We start from the raw sequence: 18,043 nt of genomic DNA, 5'->3' as shown, positions 1-18,043 counted from the left end.
TGGTGTGCACCTATAGTCCCAGGTACTCAGGAGGCTGAGGCAGGAGAATTGCTTGAACCTGGGAGGTGGAGGCTGCAGTGAGCGGAGATCATGCCACTGCACTCCAGCCTGGCGATGGAGTGAAACTCTATCTCCAAAAAAAAAAAAAAAAAAAAAAGAAAGAATTCAAGTCTGTGAGAGGTATTAGGGAAGGCTTAACAAGCAATGAAGCTGGGATTTTTCTTATATAATCAATAGCTTACAAATGAAAGGATGGAGAAGATGGCATATAAAAGTCTAAGAGGAAGAAAAACATAACAGCGCAAATTCATGAATGAGAGGGCATGGCATGCTAAATATACCATTATGGAATGGTATACTTAGCACAAGCAGGCCATAGGACACGTGACTGGGAAATGAGGCTAGAAAAGAGGATGGGGACACACTGTAAAGGGTCTTGGAATGACCAGCTAAGGAATTTGAACCTGATCCTATGGGGCTGTGCTTCTCAGTCTTTTTCCCATCAAAGAATACAAATACAATTCTACACAAGCTCCTGGAGAAGTCTGCTAGCAGCAAAAGGCCAGTGGTCAGAATGCTGAGGGAATCAGTAACTTAGGCATACCAGCTGATGTGCTCTATTATAGCCATGGCAAACCAAAAAAGGCTCTTAACAGTTTCTTAAAGAGATATCACATATGCAAGGAGCTTGCCCAGAAGAAAGCTCACATGAACAAATTGTTTTTAGGAAAATACATGGCAGCAATCCTAAGAGTGAAGAATATAGTACCAAAAGAGTAACTATTATATAGCACAGGAGAGACAATAAGGACCTTGGCAAAGAAATAAAAATGAAAAGGCATGTTCAAGAAGAAAGTTTCCACAGTTTGTGTCTGTTTGAAGGCAAATACAAAATGACTTGGATTAACTTGGTTATTCAGCATGTAAAACAGTTGCCATACCCTGGTATATAACTGCCTGATACACACTAGCTTTTGATTTATAGGTTAGAAAATTGAGTGGAGGATAATCATTAACCATTATAAAGTAAAGTATAAAGTATAAAACATTGTTTTATTTTTTTGGTGGGAGAATATAAGATAATGATTTAGGCTTGAGAAATGTTAGGTTCAAGGCATCTGTGGTACTAGACTACTACTGACTAGAAAGCCAGTTCAAAGATCAGAAGAAGCTTCAGTTCTGAAGCTATACTACTGAAAGCTGTGAAAATATACAACTACAGTCAGGGATATAAACAGGTTTGCACAGTGAAAACATAAATGATTGAGAAGCCTGGGGGAAATTATATTTAAATGTTAGGCAACGGAAGCCAACAAAGGAAAGTAAAAATCAGGTAACAGAACCATCAAAATGGCTCAAACACTAAAGACAAAGGTTCCCAAACTTTGCTGCCCAGGGATCTTCAAAAAACACTGATGCCAGCCAGGCGTGGTAGGTCATGCCTGTAATCCCACTACTTTGGGATGCTGAGGCGGGCAGATCACGTGAGGTCAGGAGTTTGAGACCAGCCTGGCCAACATGGTGAAACTGCGTTTCTACTAAAAATACAAAAATTAGCTGTGCACAGTGGTGTGCGCCTGTAATCCCAGTTACTTGAGAGGCTGAGGTGGGAGAATCACTTCAACCTGGAAGGCGGAGGTCGCCGTGAGTGGAGACGGCTACACTGCACTATAGGCTGGGTGACAGAGAGAGACTCTGTCTCACAAAAAACAAAAACAAACAAAAAAAAACCACTGATGCCTGGCTACTACCTCAGACATTGTAATGTAATTTAGGTAGGGAGTATAAATCAGGCATCTGGAGTTTAAAAAGCTCCAGGTAATTTTAAGGTGCAGCCAAGTATAGCTAATTCCCAGCAAATTTTTTACAAGGCAGTAGTCAATGGTGGGTTTCTGAGACTAAAGTTTGACATAAGAAAAGTGATATATTAGTACTTTTTAATGTTTTTTATTTTCTAATGTTTACTTACCTTATTTTTTCAATTATATCTTCCAAAAGATATTCCACAACCGGAAAGGTAAAACCAGGTATATGTATCATTGGACAGTTACCTATCACGGTAGACAAAATATAAGCATAAATTTGTACTCAAATGTTAAAAAAAATTAATATACTGTAAATAGGACAATGACTCTATTACTTACTATTAATTCCAGAAAATGGTCCTGTAGCTTTTACAGTTCTACCCTATTTTTCCATATCTACTTTAATAAAAAGCAGCAGTCTAGTCTTCACTCAATACCACTTTACTGCTACCAAACTGTACAAACATCTCAGTTCTACAAAATAACACAGAATACCAAAGAATAGAGTTTTAAGTTGAACTCAAAATCCATTAGTTAGAAGTCTATTTTCTCTTCATCATTAACCCAGATGGTATCATAACAGAATATCCAGAATATCGAAGTTTTACTGAATTCCAGATAAACATTACTACTTGTAGCACCCAGAATTAGTGGAGAAAAGTAATCAAAACAAGACCTAAACAAATAAATTGCTACTATTTCAAAATTACTAATAAAAAAATCACTTCAGCATTGTTATTTAAATGCTCTTTACATTTCATAACAAGGAAAACAAGCAGTACACACTGTAAAAATCAAACATCACATGGGAGGTCAAAATATCTGAGCAGGTTATCACTGCTCTACATATGACGTGCATACATTTGAGCAAGGTACTCAATGTTAGTTCTAGAAGCCTCATTTAAAAAAACAACAATAACACCTACCCCAACTAACCTTACGTGGTTTTCAGTTTAACTGGGATGTATTTTAAAGGACTTTTATAATGCTGATGACAAGAACATCTATTAAACATAACTATATTACATTGTAATTCCCTCCCTTTCCCCTTCTTTCCTTCACAAGTATAAGCAAGAAAGACAGTTAGGACTGATTTTAAAAGAATGTGCTTTGCAGCTGGTCCAATCTATGTTCAGCTTGGGAAAGCTACTTAACTGCTCTGAGGCTGCTTTCTCATCTGTAAAAATGTGAATAATAGTACCTACCTCATAAAGTATTATAAAGACTAAGGAAGACAAAGTGGTAAATATACTACCTGGAACATTGAAGGTGTTTCGTTAAGTGGTCACTAGCAGTATTAGCAGAAAACTGCCACCCTAACCTGTGATAGTAGATAAAAGCCACAGAAAAATTACAGAAAAAAGTTTATAAAATTATGCAAATCTGTGGTTTGACTTCAACGATACCATCTTAATTGTGTGGTGGCAGCAACAAGAAGCTACCTGTCCTCACTATCAGAGATGATGCCATCATTTAAAAATAGACCCAATTGTCTAATCCATGAAACTGGAGGGTAGAATAATATTAAAATAAAATTAATAGCTAAACATTCATTTTGACTACTCTTTACCTAGTACCATATTAATTTTTTTAAATTAAGTGGTTTTCTAGTACCTTTTCTAATGTAGTAACTACACATTTTACTCACCAAAATATTCTGAAAACTTTTCCGCATTCAATGTTGCACTCATCAGTATTACTTTCAAGTCAGATCGAAAATTGAGAAGATCTTTAACAACAGTCATTAAAACATCTGACTGCAGGTTTCTTTCATGGATTTCATCAAGTACGATATGACTAACGCTGGACAAACACCTAAGGCAGAAGTGTGAAGTACAAAAAACCATTTTTCTTTAACAACTAGTAAAATCCAATTTAATAATTACATCTTTTCATAATACTTATATGTCCTTAATTGAAACATACTCACGGGTCTGACTGGAGCCACTGAAGGATGATTCCTGTTGTACAGTATAAGATAGAACCCTGTTTCCTTGGCAACCGACTGTGAATGAAAGACATGAACTAATAATTCTTGGTTTTCTCTCCTAGTAATTAGCTAACTACCACAAAGGTTTATATCTTCAATTTTAGAAATGCTTTCAGTTTTAATGAAAATCTTCATATTTATTTTTTTAGTTATAAGAACACCCACCACAATAGGGTAATGGGAAATACTTCATTCAAACTCATTATACATTATCATTGTTGTCATTGATACAATGTTAATTTCTTTTAAAAGATAGGACCATTGACATTGAGATAACAACTGACTTACTTACAGGGCCTAAATATTTGGTTCATAATTGGAAAGTTCACTCATTTGAAAAGGCAAACGTGTCAGGCGTGGTGGCTCACGCCTGTAATCCCAAAACTTTGAGGCTGAGATGTGAGGGTTGCTTGAGCCCAGGAGTTCAAGATCAACCTGGACAACATAGGGAGATTCAGTCTTGAAAAGTAAAAAAAATTAGCCAGTCATAGTGGTGTGCACTGATAGTCCCACCTACTTGAGAGGTTGAGGTGGGAGGATTGCTTGAACACAGGAGTCTTAGGCTGCAGTGAGCTGACTGCACCACTGCACTTCGGCCAGAGCGACAGAATGAGAACCTATCTCTAAAAAACGTTAAGTAAATTAAAACATAAAAAGGCAAATGGAGTCCGAAGCTCCAGAAAAGGACCAGATATGTACTGCACAGTGGAGCTGGATAGGGGGTTAAGATACCAAAATCAATTTAAAAAGTCAGTCAGAAGTGTGTGGAGGTGGTACTGAAAGGTATAGAACACAATCTTTTCAGAGAGAGTAATGGTCTACTAATCTATGTCCAGGAAAAATGTTTATTTTTCTAATCATTCCAAATATGAAAGTACCATTTTAAAAAGGCAATCGAAGTCCGATTGGGTTAAAAGATAAATTTGCGGCAGCAAGCCATCTATGCTGCAATTACTTTAAATGGTAATTGTAATAGTAATAACCATCATAAATATGGGGAAAATATCCTTTCTTTTGAATCTCCAGCTTCAAAGTTTCATAAAATCTGCTTGCATATAAGAAGTGAACATTTCTTACCTCTGGAGACGAATTTGATATCCAGTACTATTACCATTGCCACAAGATTCTGCCCTTTCTGCAGCCACTCTTTCCGCAACCTTTAATTCAAATAAAATATAAAGAGAATATAATTTCCTTTAGAACAAATATCCTGAATATCCATGAAAATCTCAGACAGTTGAAAAATTGCTCTTCAGATTTCTAAATGAGTTAAAAAAAAAAAAAAACAGATATTAAAATCTGAGGTATCTAAAACAGTGTGTGCCTCTCTCAAGAGCTGTTCATGCTTATTTTTCATTTCCTCTTATAAAATCTTGTAAGGCCAAGTTCTCTCATCATTAGTTTCAAAGCGCCTTTCTATAGCATCCTCTCATTAATTTATACATTTTTGGTCTTTTCTAAGAGCTGCAAATCAAGATCTAAACTTGTAGAAGTTATATGTAATTAGAAAGTAATTACATATTGATACTCCTCCCTTGTGTTTTTGATTGTGGTAGGGACTGGTGTTGAATTTCTAGTTCTTGGTCATGCTTTGAAAGTTACAACTGCCAAAAATAAGCTTTGGAAAGATGAAATGTTATAATCTAATACTGATTTGTACAACTAAAAGTAACTGACAGTTATTTCATGACAGAACAGTGATAATAAGGGATCAGAAATAGAAAATGGCATAATTTCTAAGAAATAATATTTTGGAAGTAAAACTTTCCAAAGTATACCTAGTACACACTGACAGACCACATTAACCTGTCTACTCAAATTCCAACAGATGGTGAAAAAAGAAGAAAAAAATTACCTACTTAGCATTTCTTCCTACTATCTGCATATACAATAACGGCTATATATTAGTGAAAATATTTAAGTCTAGCTACAAAACTGTGTTATAACAAAAGTGGTTTATTTTTCACCATTCCGTAATTTTATGCTATTTCCTGGAATATTGTCCCCATAAAAGGGTGAAGACCACCTGAAACTAAAACTACCAGAAGAAAACCTAGGGAAAAACTCTTTCAGACATTGGTCTAGGCCAAGAATTTATAACTAAGACCTCAAAAGCACAGACGACAAAAATAAAAATAGACAAATGGGAATCAGCTAAGAAATTTCTACACAACAAAAGAAATAATCAACAGAGTAAACAGATAATCTCCAGAATGGAAGAAAATATGTACAAACTATTCATTCAGCAGTGGACAAATATCCAGTATACACAAGGAACTCAACAACAACAAAAGACAAATCATCCCATTAGAAGGAGGGCAAAAGACAAGAACAGACATTTTTCAAAAGAAGATATACAAATGGCCAACAGGTATATGAAAAATGCACATCATCATCATCAGAGAAATGCAAATTAAAACCACAATGAGAAATCATCTTACTCCAGTCAAAATGGCTACTATGAAAGAGTCAAAAAATAATAGATCTTGGCCAGGACATGGATAAAAGAGAACTCTTACATACTGTTAGTGGGAATGTAAATTAGTACAGCCTCTACAGATAACAATATGGATAGAACTAAGAATAGCGCTATCATTTGATCCAGCAATCCCACTACTGGGTTTGTACCCAAAGGAAAAGAAATCAATGTATCAAAAAAAACCAACCAACCAACCAAACAAACGAACAAAAAAACACCTGCCTTGCATGTTTATCACAGTACCATTCACAATAGTCAAGATATGGAATCAATCTAAGTGCCCATCAATGGATGACTGGATAAGGAATGGAATAATACTATTCAGCTGTGAGAGTGAAATCATGTCGAAATAGACACAGAAAGACAAATATCATATCTCACATAAGTGGGTGCTAAAAACCAGGTATATGTTGACATAAAGTATGGAATGACAAACAATGGAGACTCAGAAGAGAAGGTAGGAGGGGGACAGATGATGAGAAATTACTTAATGGGTACAATGTATATGATGTGGGTGATGGACACCCTAGAAGCCCTCACTTAATCACTACAGAATCTATGCATGTAACAAAATTGCACTTGTATCCCATAAATTTACACAATTTTTTTTTAAAAGCAGTGAAGTCTACTGCTCTTTCTTTATAGTACTTCTTAGAAACCAAAGCTTAAAACATATACTGTATTTTCTGAGAAATACTGTCGTAATTGGTAATGTTTTTAACCACAGATTCTACATTAAATGACTTAGACATGTGATTAAACAGCACTGTCATAAAACCAAAGACAAACACAAACCTTTATAATTTATACACAAAATTATACAGCATAAATTCACTATGCATACTGAAATATGACAAGAAACCCCAAACACCTTTAAAAAATATATAAAACTCACATATTTAACTAGGTCATCTAACTAAAAATAATAACAACAAAATCAATGTACAGGTTGAGTATTCCTTAGCCAAAATGATCAGGACCAGAAGTGTTTCCGGTTTTGGATTTTGGAATATTTTCATTATACTTGCCCTTGTTAAGCATCCCAAATCTGAAAATCCAAAATGTGAAATGCTCTAGTGAGCATTTCCATGTTGGTACTCAAACAGTTCTAGATTTGGGAGCATTCTGGATTTCGTATAGTCAACCTGAAATAAGTTACTTATAAGTGTTACTTATGTATGTATGCCTTCCCAAAATTTTGGACTTGACAAACCAGAAACAATACGTTATTTTTCCTCATGATAAATTTCCTCTTACTGAGTAGTTGCATTCAAAATGACTGACTATGACTGGGCACAGTGGCTTATGACTGTAATCCCAGCACTTTGGGAGGCTTAAGTGGGCAGATCATTTGAGCCCAGTATTCAAGACCAGCATGAGCAACACGGCAAAACCCCATCTCTACAAAAAACACAAATATTAGCCAGGTATGGTGGCACATGCCTATAGTACCACCTACTTGGGGGGGGGCTGAGGCAGGAGGATCACTTGAACTCTAGAGGTTGAGGCTGCACTGAGGCCGTGTTATCACCACTGCACTCCACCTTAAGTGACAAAGTAAGACCCTATTTCAAAAAATAATTAAATAAAACACTGATTATAGAAATACAGCTTAAAAGATTTCCCACTTTCACCACCATTCATATACTTATACTGAAAAAATGACAGAAGTAAAAAAAAAAAATTAAACAAACCAAGTAGTAAAATGTAAAGGAATCAAATGATGGAGATTATTTGAAGCTTGTAATCAATTCCGTAAATATTTTATCTATTTCATTCTTGTGAATACACACTGAAATTTGCCTGGATATTAAGTTTATCTTGAATTCATAAATATCTATTGTCTGTTAAGACAGTGGTTACTCAATTTTTTGGCCTTTATTATTAGACATGTTAAGCAAATATTTGCTTTCACAGTCACAAATCCTAAGCCTAATTAAGAATCACTCCACACCTTCAGAATCAGTAGGTTCTAGCAAGATTACTTTAAAAAAGACATTTGCAATAAGTTAAGAGATTACTTACTGAAATGGCACTAATTCTTCTTGGCTGAGTACAAACGATCCTGCAAGCAGATCCTTTTCCTCTTTCAATGTAGTTATCCAAAATGAACTGAGTAACTTGAGTGGTTTTGCCACAACCAGTTTCACCACTTATTACTGTTACCTGATGTTTATCAATTAAATTTACCAATTCCTATTTCAAAAGGGAAAATAAAGAATATCACATGTTGTCTAAGTTTGAAAAAAGATATTAATCAAAATTCGACCAAACTGAAGATAATTATTTTTAAAAAATATATTAATGTTTTCTAAATCTTGTCGTATCCAATACTGGTAGTTTGGATATCTGGATCTACCAATCTGCAAGAGATAAGTGCACCAAACTATAAAGAACAAAGCCAAAGCACTGTTAAAGAAAAACATACTGACATAAACAAGAAGAGATAGCTTATAAGTTCCACGCAGAAGAATTAAAATAATGTTGACGTGTGGGGCTACTGACTACAGAAGCAAACTCCCAGCCTAAACAACTACTGATCACATTACGAATTTATATAATAATTCATAAATATGGCTTTGTCTGCAGAACAAGTTTTGTATGCCATTTTAGGAACAAGGAAGAAAACACTGTAGTTTAAAATGACTTCCTTTCAAATAATTAAAATAAAGTCATTAAATATCTAAACCAAAGCTATCTAGAAAACCTCATACTTGGGGAAGATGTTCTTCCACAAAATTGTATGTATTAGTATTTTTAATAATAATATTCACTGTATAAACAAAGTCATCTTACTATCTCAAAGGGATGTTAGGGGTTATTTTCATGTACAAAACAATTTAATTTGAAAACCTACCTTTTAAAAATTCCCCACTTAGGCCAGGCATAGTGGCTCACGCCTATAATCCCAGCACTTTGGGAGGCGGTGGCAGGCGGATCTCGAGGTCAGGAGATCGAGACCATCCTGGCCAACATGGTGAAACCCCATCTCTACTAAAACTACAAAAATTAGCTGGGCATGGTGGTGGGCACCTGTAACCCCAGCTACTCAGGAAGCTGAGGTAGGAGAATCGCTAGAATCCAGGAGTCAGAGGCTGCAGTAAGCCGAGATCATGCCACTGCACTCCAACCTGGTGACAGAGCAAGACTCCCTTTCAAAAAAAAAAAAAAAAATTTCCCACTTATTCTAACACATTATACACATATATAGATGTATATATATCAGAAAAAAGTTTTAAGATTGAACACTGAAATTATAGCTGGTAAATACCGAGAAGTGAAATGTGATTCATCCATTCAATAGGTATTTGTTTACTGGATGTCTTTAGAATGCCAGGCACTGTTCTGAGTCAAGAGACACAAAGTGAACAAAACAAATCCTATCCTCAAGAACTTACACTGGCCTGGGAAGGGAAGACACACAAATGTCAGGTGGTAATAAGTGTTATGAAAAGCAAAAAATAAAGTAAAATAAAATAAGGTTGGGAAAACAGAGAAGGATGAGAGATCATATTATTCTATATAGGGTAATCATATTTTAAGATATAGTGTAATAAATTAAAGAACTGTATTTTTAGTAGTACATTATTTCGCACCTTGATTTTAATTAATACATTAATTTGTACATTAATCTTAACTGAAGTGTCTGGTCTTAAGTGCAAGGTATTTATCCAAAGTAACTTATAAGAGGAAATTTTACTTTTTTAATTTCAAAGATTTCAATTATGAACAAAAACAGGAGAAAACATCAGGAAAACTGTTTATGTCCTTTTCTTTCTGTCCTTAATTCAAAAGAATAAAATTAACTTCCAATACTATCCTGTAGAAGAAAGTTCATTAATTTACATTTTTTTCTTGATACAGAGCTCTTTAAAAAAAAAAAAAAAAAATTGTGTATTTAATTTGCAAATGAAATTAAATAGAGGAAAAAAACACTTTACCTTTTGCATTCCATATGAAGGCAGCTTTTCTCTGAAATGCTGAAATTTAAAAAAATTTTAAATTTTCACAAAAAATATGTAATTAAATTATAATCATGGTAATTAGGATACATCATAGGGTAAATTCGCTAGAATCCAAAAGTATTTTTATTATCTTATGGCTTGTGTAAAAAAATTATAAAGAATAATTTATCAATTCCTTTTATGTCTGAAACATTCAAAACCAGAACTCCATTCCCAGCAAAATGGAGACAATGCTTTAAACTCAGTGGCAGTAAAATGAAATCGGATCTGTCCTAACAGCATTCTAATGATTGCTAAATTACTTTCACTATTTTTCAATATGTTTTATATATTCATCTTAGATTTGATTTCTGTATTATCTTTTCCCACCCAACAGTACACTATTTACTAATACATTAGGCACACTGGAGCAGATTCAGAAATTATTTCAGGATACTCGTCTTTGAGTGTAAGAGAAAAGTAATATCTGCACAGTCAGAAAATCTGGTACTGCCATTTTAGAGCTGTGATCTCAGTTAAGTCATAAAGTGTGAACGTCTAAAAGATTTTATCACACAGGGTTGCCACAATGTCTACATGAAAAAACCTTTATATAAAAAGCAAATACCAGTTTCTGACACATATAAGCTACTCAATAGATTTCCAATGTGTTAAATTACAATTAGAATACTACAAAAGGAATGACTATTCTTTCCTGTATTTAGGTGACAATTTCTTCCTAATTCTGAAAACTTTTATGGAACTCTATACCCATATTACATAAAAATACTTAAGAAGCAGTACTGTAGTTTACATCAACTAAGTACATATAATGTAAAAAAAGAATCTTCAGTGGCATAAAAATAAAGTCAGCTTTAACAAACGTCCTTTATTAAAATGGAAAAAACTGACTGGGTGTGGTGGCTGACACCTGTAATCCCAGCACTTTGGGAGGCCGAGGCAGGCAGATCATGAGGTCAGGAGTTTGAGACCAGCCTGGCCAGCATGGTGAAACCCTGTCTCTACTAAAACTACACAAAATTAGCCGGGCATGGTGGCGCACGCCTGTAGTCCCACTACTTGGGAGGGTGAGGCAGGAGAATTGCTTGAACCTGGCAGGTGGAGGTTGCAGTGAGCCGAGATCGCGCCATTGCACTGCAGCCTGGGTGACAGAACAAGACTCCATCTCAAAAAAAAAAAAAAAAAAGGAAATAATTAAAAATATATATATATACAAAATTAATAAAATTAGAATTGTCTTTGGTAATCTAGTATTATATTATTGTCATGTTTGTCATGGTCAGGTAATTCTTATCAGAACCATAAAAATAACAATCACTGTGATGACTGAAATGAATTCTAGCGATTTTAAAACAACAAAAGCTACCACACTTACCTTACCTTATAACTTCTCTTGTAATAATTTTTAAATAAACACCCCAGGTAGTCAAATGTTACCATCTTAACACATACTTATACACGAGCTATCCCACTGCATTTCAAACTGGCATTAACCATATATGATTTACACATGTAAATGCCACTGGAAAGAGTAGTATAGTCCAATATTCTTTCCCAAGGCAGCCAAAGTTTCTATGTGCGTTTGACCATCACCAAGATGTGAGATAGTTCAACTGTAAGCTCTCTGAGGACAGGAAATATCTTATTACTCTTAAAAAAAAGAGTAATAAGCACAATCGGCTGGCGTGGTGACTCACACCCAAAATTCCAGAATTTGGGGAGGTTGAGGTGGGAGGATCGCTCAAGCCCACGACTTCAAGACCAGCCTGGGCAACAAAGCAAAACCCTGTCTCCACAAAAATTACAAAAATTAACCAGACGTACTGGCACATTCCTGTAGTCCCAGCTACTCAGGAGGCTAAGGTGGGAGGATCACTTGAGCCCGGGAGGTCAAGGTTGCAGTGAGCCATGATGGCACCACTGCACTCTAGCCTGGGTCACAGACTGAGACCCTGTCTCAAATATATATACACATACAGACACACATATATAGCACAATAATTGGTATCCAGGAAGCAGAAAATTAATGTTTATTAAAGAACATCAAGAAAAAATATTGCACATGGCTAAAAATGATTAAAAAGCTGAGTTCTTAAACACAGCTGAATTTTAGATCTGATTCTGTTATGAGCTATGCAACCTTAGGTAGGTCACTTAACCTAAATCTTTTTCCTCATCTACAATAGACATGTAGTCTCTTATTCAAGGTTGTTGAGAAGCTTAAATCATGTAGTATACATGAAGCATTTATGACAACACATGAGAAATAGGAAGACCATCAACTTTTCAAATGTTTTACACATTTTTTTCTTTCTCTGAACTAGATCAATCACCCATCTTTAGTATATGAGTTCTGTCTACCATATATAGCAAAGAGAAAGACACTAATTCTCCTTGTTCTTAAGGCTGTTCAAGCAGCTCTTCTCAACCAGAAGATTCTGAATTAATTCATCCTGAAATTTCCTCCATTTTCAAATCACAGTTTTACCCAACAGGCATCAAAGAGCTACACAATTTGGCCCTGGACAACCTCAGCTTATCTATTCTAATACGGAAATCCAACTTTCATCAGTAACAGTCAGTGGATCATTCTTTCCTAACAAGGAAATTTAGCTTTCATCAGTTAGCTGAGGGATCCTTTCTTTCCTATAGGAGGTGCTATATCCTTTCTTTATCAAAAACAGCAATGTGTATTTACATATTAAGATATGGCCCTCAGAGTTCCCTCAGTAATTTCTTTTAAAAATATACACACATACACGCAACCACTTTATTACACCTCTAGAACACCCACAAATCATACAATTTTATGTTTTAACTGAAAGGGACCTTAAAATATCTTGCCTAGCACAGAAAGAAAATATCAGAATTCAGGAGACTCTCAGGTCTTGTGATAGTCCTGTATTTACAATGTTAGTGAACAGAGCACATCACATAACTTCTGAAATATTTAATTTTATCATCTACAAAAAAAGAGATGTATTAAGTAACCTGGAACAAGCTTTACAATTTTAGCTGCCTTTACTGCACATGGCACCTCACTAAACTGGCCTAGAAAAGCTGAAGAGTAAGTTTTTTTTTTTTTTCCATTTGCACCAGCATTTCTCAAACATTTCTTCTCCTCACCACATAAGCTTCTGTGGATGAGATAGGATACTGTAGGTTATGTGTAACTTCCATTCCCACTGCTTTTCTCTACCATTCGAAAATAAAGTAATTCCCACAGAAGATCTCACTGATCTATGCTATGCAGCTACCTCTAACCATATATACATTTTTAGAAAGTATAAGAAAAAAAATGACAACATATTTTTTGACATCTTTCTACTACCTGCATTTCAATATACCGAAGGTCATTTTTTTTCTTTTGTAAATCTTCCAATAATTTTTGGTCTAAAGTTCCATCTGGTTCATTTTCTTGCAAGAGATACTCAGAATCTCGGTCAATAAATGATTTGTTCCTGATTCTAAACATTTTTTTTTCTTGGTTTATCAACTTATTTTCCTGGATGTCAAGTTTCTTCTCTGAGCATGGTGTGTTCTTAGTGGAAACTTCAGTACCATATCTGTTTTGACAAAATAAGAAAATAAGAAAGGTCAGATGAAGAGCCACTCGAACCCTGGAACAAAACAAAACAAAACAAAACAAAACATTGTTGAAATATTTCACAGTCATCCAAATCCAAAGCTTTTCTTAGTACAGTAATTATGAAAATATACTTAGATTCTTATAACAAATTCAAATTTTTCCTTCCTTTAAATAGATATTGCCAGATTAAGTTATTCCTTGTAGTAGTTAAAAAATCCACACAATAGTCCTTCCTTCACTGCGGTTAGTTACGGTGTTTCTCTTTTTCTGGTTTTCTTGAACTTGTTTCATGTCACAACATCTTTTTTTCTTGCCACCCTTTCTGAGCTATAAATAAGATGCTACAATACACAGTCCATGAAATACTTGTACTAATTTTTTCTTTAAATGATACAGTTCTTGTAACCTTTCTAAAACAGTAGCAATTTCACTTCTTGCAGATCTCGCAGATAGAATAATTTCATAAATACAAAGAGGACAGGTAGGGAGAAGAATAAATAACAACTTAATACATCTCATATCCAGATACACTATTATTCATACCATTTAGCTTTCCTGTGGAAACATAACATGTAAATTTTTAAAAGTCATTCTCTAAATCTGTTTAATCTACATAAGAAAAAAAAGTACATCAAGGTTAAACTTCACTTATTGAAGAAAATAAAGATGTTATTTTTCACTCTTTGCCTATTCTTTAAAAAAATACTTCTTGTCGTACCCATGATCTTCAGGAGCAAACCACGATATCTGTGCTTCCGACTCTTTATCATTCTTCGCTTGAACAGAATTCAGTAGCTGCACAATTTGTTCTTCTCGTCGTTCATCCATGTGTACTACAGCTCTCTAGTTTGTGCCAAGAAAAAAGCATCTTGTCAACATAAGAAAGCATATGCAAAAATTATTTGATACTAAAGAAAATAAAAGCTAAGTAATATACGTTCAACAAATACATATAAAAGAAAGTTATTCACACTTGTCCTCTAGCCCAATCCCCCTTCCTAGACCTAATTAATTAATATTAAAATTTTGGTACATATCCTTCTAGACCTTTTCCAACAAGCATCTTAAAAATTAGCCCTATTATGACTGGCAAAGAAAGCTCATTTATGTCTCTTCCTACAACTCTGGTTCTCTTACTCCCAATCCTCACATACTAATTATTATGAATTTCTCCCTATCTTAAAATTTCGAAGTTATTAAAACTCAAATGGTTTAAGAAAAAAGTTGAAAACTGGAAATAGTTGGTCGCAATGAACATTCGAAAGTTCTTAACACCAAACAGAAGAATATATTGGTAAGTAAGGCTGAGCTCAGAAGGAGCAAATAAAATTGATCAGCGCTCATTAGGTGATCCAATGTGGCAAATGACGCAGTTGCGTCAAAGAATGAGAATAAAACACAACAAATTGGACAAAGATAAAGGTCCATGGTGAACTATGAAAATTTTCAGAAACTTTACGCATTTAAGAAATGTCCAAGGTTAAAAAAAAAAAAAAAAATTGCCAAAACCCAATTCTTTGGAGACTTTTATATTTAGACATAGTAAGTTGAAAAACAGATTCTTCAAAATCTACGGGTCTACAAACGTTAGGTTCTAATGTGCATATAAATCCATAGGCAAAAGGAAACACATGAGGAGTGGTGAAAATTAGAGTGTGTTAAGTTAAAGAACCAAAGGAGGAGGAAGGTAAAAGTATAAATGAAAAGAAAACAGTCAAAAATCGAAAGAAAGAAACCATAGGACTTAATGACTATTTGGTAGAAGTTGGAGACAGACAAAAAGGAAGAAAGAATCAAAGACAACTGTTTTCAAATTCGAGGGTGGATCATGAGAGAACAGCAGTAAGATGAATCATTAGGAGGAGGCTGCTCTATGTTCTGTACATTTTTGTGTACATGTAGTGGTGATGGAGGTCAAAACAGGATGCTAAGTTTGGATTTTAGGCAATTAAGAACAATGATGAAAGTTCCCAACTTATAATAATGATTAGCCAGATGAATATATGGAAATGGATCTCTGAAAGGTTTTGTTTTTAGAGTTATGATAGAAATTTTGGAGTGTTCTGTAAAGTTGAAATCACACAGACACAGGATTCTTTTAATTTACAAGTAATACCACCTCCAAAGATGAGGACAGACGGTTGACCAAGTCTGGCATTCAAGGGGCCAAGGCAAGAAAATAAGTCAGAGGAATCATCAAGAGAACAAGCAAAAGACTAGGAGGACACAGTGACAAACCACCCCTATGAAGTGAAGAAAGGTGTTAAAAAAAGGAATCAGAAGTATAAAATTGACATAACTAAGGCAGAGAACTGAAAAAATTACCACCGTATCCAACAACTAGGCAGTTGGGAATGTTCTTCAAGGTGTTTTTAGCTTTTGAGGTTTGGTTATTTTTGGGGAGAAAAGAGGGAAGCAGGAGCTAAGGTAAGGAGACTGATGAAAGCAGATGGCAAATGTGTAAAATATTCTAAAATCTAGAGCAATAGATTTCAATTGTTTTTTATTTTTTTCATAGCAATCTGCAGTAAAACTAATGACTCAGTACACACATATACAACTAGGTAATTTCACAAAATACTCTCCTTACTCTGTACAGTGCAACTCTTATCTTCTCTTCACTGTATTCTATCCCAATCAAACAAACACGAAAATAGCTGGTCATAACAAAGTTTAACATAAAGTTTGAAAACCCAGGGTGGGTGGGGGAGTATATGTCCCAGGAGAACAAGACATAAGCATGTTTAAGACAAGAGACAGGGTTTTATGAGACATTCTAATTCTAATTCAGTATTACATGCTTTGTGAAAGCTCAAATAAGTTTACATGAGTACGAGGATAACCTAATGTGATAAAAATAAGAAGTTAGTAATAAAACAAATCTGAGGAAGCAAAGCCAATGAACTATACGCTACCTCCTTTTCTGAAGTGAAAATAAGTGGCTAATTTCAGTTGTCAGGATATAAAATGTGTCTACTAAAAGTCCTCTTAAGGTTTCTTGATGTATCTGTTTAGTTAGAACATAACCTGTATCTGCTATTCCTACAGTTCTCACTTTTCCATGTTAACTCATTACTCTGTATTTTGTTTAGTAAACAATTTCCTAGATTGACATTTCACAACACATTGCCCACCTCCTGCCCATAACAGCACAAAAGATTATTCTAATTTTATGAGATTTCACGTCCCTTGGGAAAGGTGAATTACTGGATAACGTAACAGTCTACAGAAAATAAACAGATCTACACAATCTTTCAGTCCAAACTATCACAAGAAAATTAGTTTTAATTAAAAAGTCAACATTAGTTAGTAGTCTTTAAGATACCTTACACAACGCATATATACCAAGTAAGCATCTGCTAATCAATAAGGAATTAGTTGAATTGTAGTACACCCAATGGTTAAGAGTGGGTAGATCTTTCTGCAAGTATACAAACAGGAAAGATGACCAAAGTATTAAATCAAAAAAGTCAGTTGTGTAGTAGGATCTTGTTTTTATTACTATTAATTTAAAAAGAGGCTATTCACTCTCCATATCCTATACTTTTTGCAGTGCCTCTGCCAGATATAACTCTGGCCATGGTATATGCCCCAGGAATGAACAGTTGAATCTATCTTTTACAATGAACATGTATGATTAGACCTTGAAAACATAATTTACACTCTAAATAAAAAGATTCGTATTTTTAATGATATTCTCCCCACAATGAGTTTCTGGATGCACCAGATAGCAGAGAAAATACCTTAATTCCAAACTTGGATCTTGCCTTATTGCAGGATGCCTCTCTCCCACTCAACAACCTTCTTCTAGTTCTACCACACTTCACTTTATTTCACTCCTTGCCTGGAGAATCTCAGAAACACATTTTGTTTCATGACTATTTTCTTCTGTCATAGAATTTTGATTATTTCCTGCTTTCTTGGACATTCTCAAATATCCTGCTTCTAGATTTCAGTTCCTGGCAACAGACCCTAAATGATGTCCACCAAATTTATCTTATCAGCTTTCTAATCACGTGCAACTACTTCAAACTATCTCCCCATTCTCTGTAACAGGCCAGCACCACCTTTCTGTTTGCCCTCAGCATGCACACACAGTTTTTCACAAAACAAAAGCCCCAAGAAGAAAAGGTCCTCAGTTGGTTATCACCAAACCTAAACCCACCTGTATCAGAATTTATCCTTTTTTCTTTCCTGTTAAAAAAGAAGTGTGTT

The 18,043-nt window shown here is 34.8% G+C and overlaps 1 protein-coding gene across 1 annotated transcript in view; it reads right to left on the bottom strand.

Annotated features, from left to right (window-relative positions):
• DHX36 (DEAH-box helicase 36) overlaps nucleotides 1-18,043 on the bottom strand; it is a 50,904-nt gene that overhangs the window by 27,996 nt on the left and 4,865 nt on the right. The window contains exons 2-9 of the mRNA XM_008008660.3: nucleotides 14,547-14,671; nucleotides 13,571-13,805; nucleotides 10,216-10,254; nucleotides 8,300-8,470; nucleotides 4,873-4,952; nucleotides 3,736-3,810; nucleotides 3,454-3,620; nucleotides 1,970-2,051 (exon numbers count right to left, since the gene is read on the bottom strand). Of these exons, the coding sequence (XP_008006851.3) occupies nucleotides 1,970-2,051; nucleotides 3,454-3,620; nucleotides 3,736-3,810; nucleotides 4,873-4,952; nucleotides 8,300-8,470; nucleotides 10,216-10,254; nucleotides 13,571-13,805; nucleotides 14,547-14,671 (974 nt within the window). The remainder of the gene's footprint in view (nucleotides 1-1,969; nucleotides 2,052-3,453; nucleotides 3,621-3,735; nucleotides 3,811-4,872; nucleotides 4,953-8,299; nucleotides 8,471-10,215; nucleotides 10,255-13,570; nucleotides 13,806-14,546; nucleotides 14,672-18,043) is intronic.

This window comes from Chlorocebus sabaeus, chromosome 15 (genome assembly GCF_047675955.1).
Source record: "Chlorocebus sabaeus isolate Y175 chromosome 15, mChlSab1.0.hap1, whole genome shotgun sequence".
NCBI lineage: Eukaryota > Metazoa > Chordata > Mammalia > Primates > Cercopithecidae > Chlorocebus > Chlorocebus sabaeus.
This window is presented reverse-complemented; position numbering and strand designations above follow the sequence as displayed.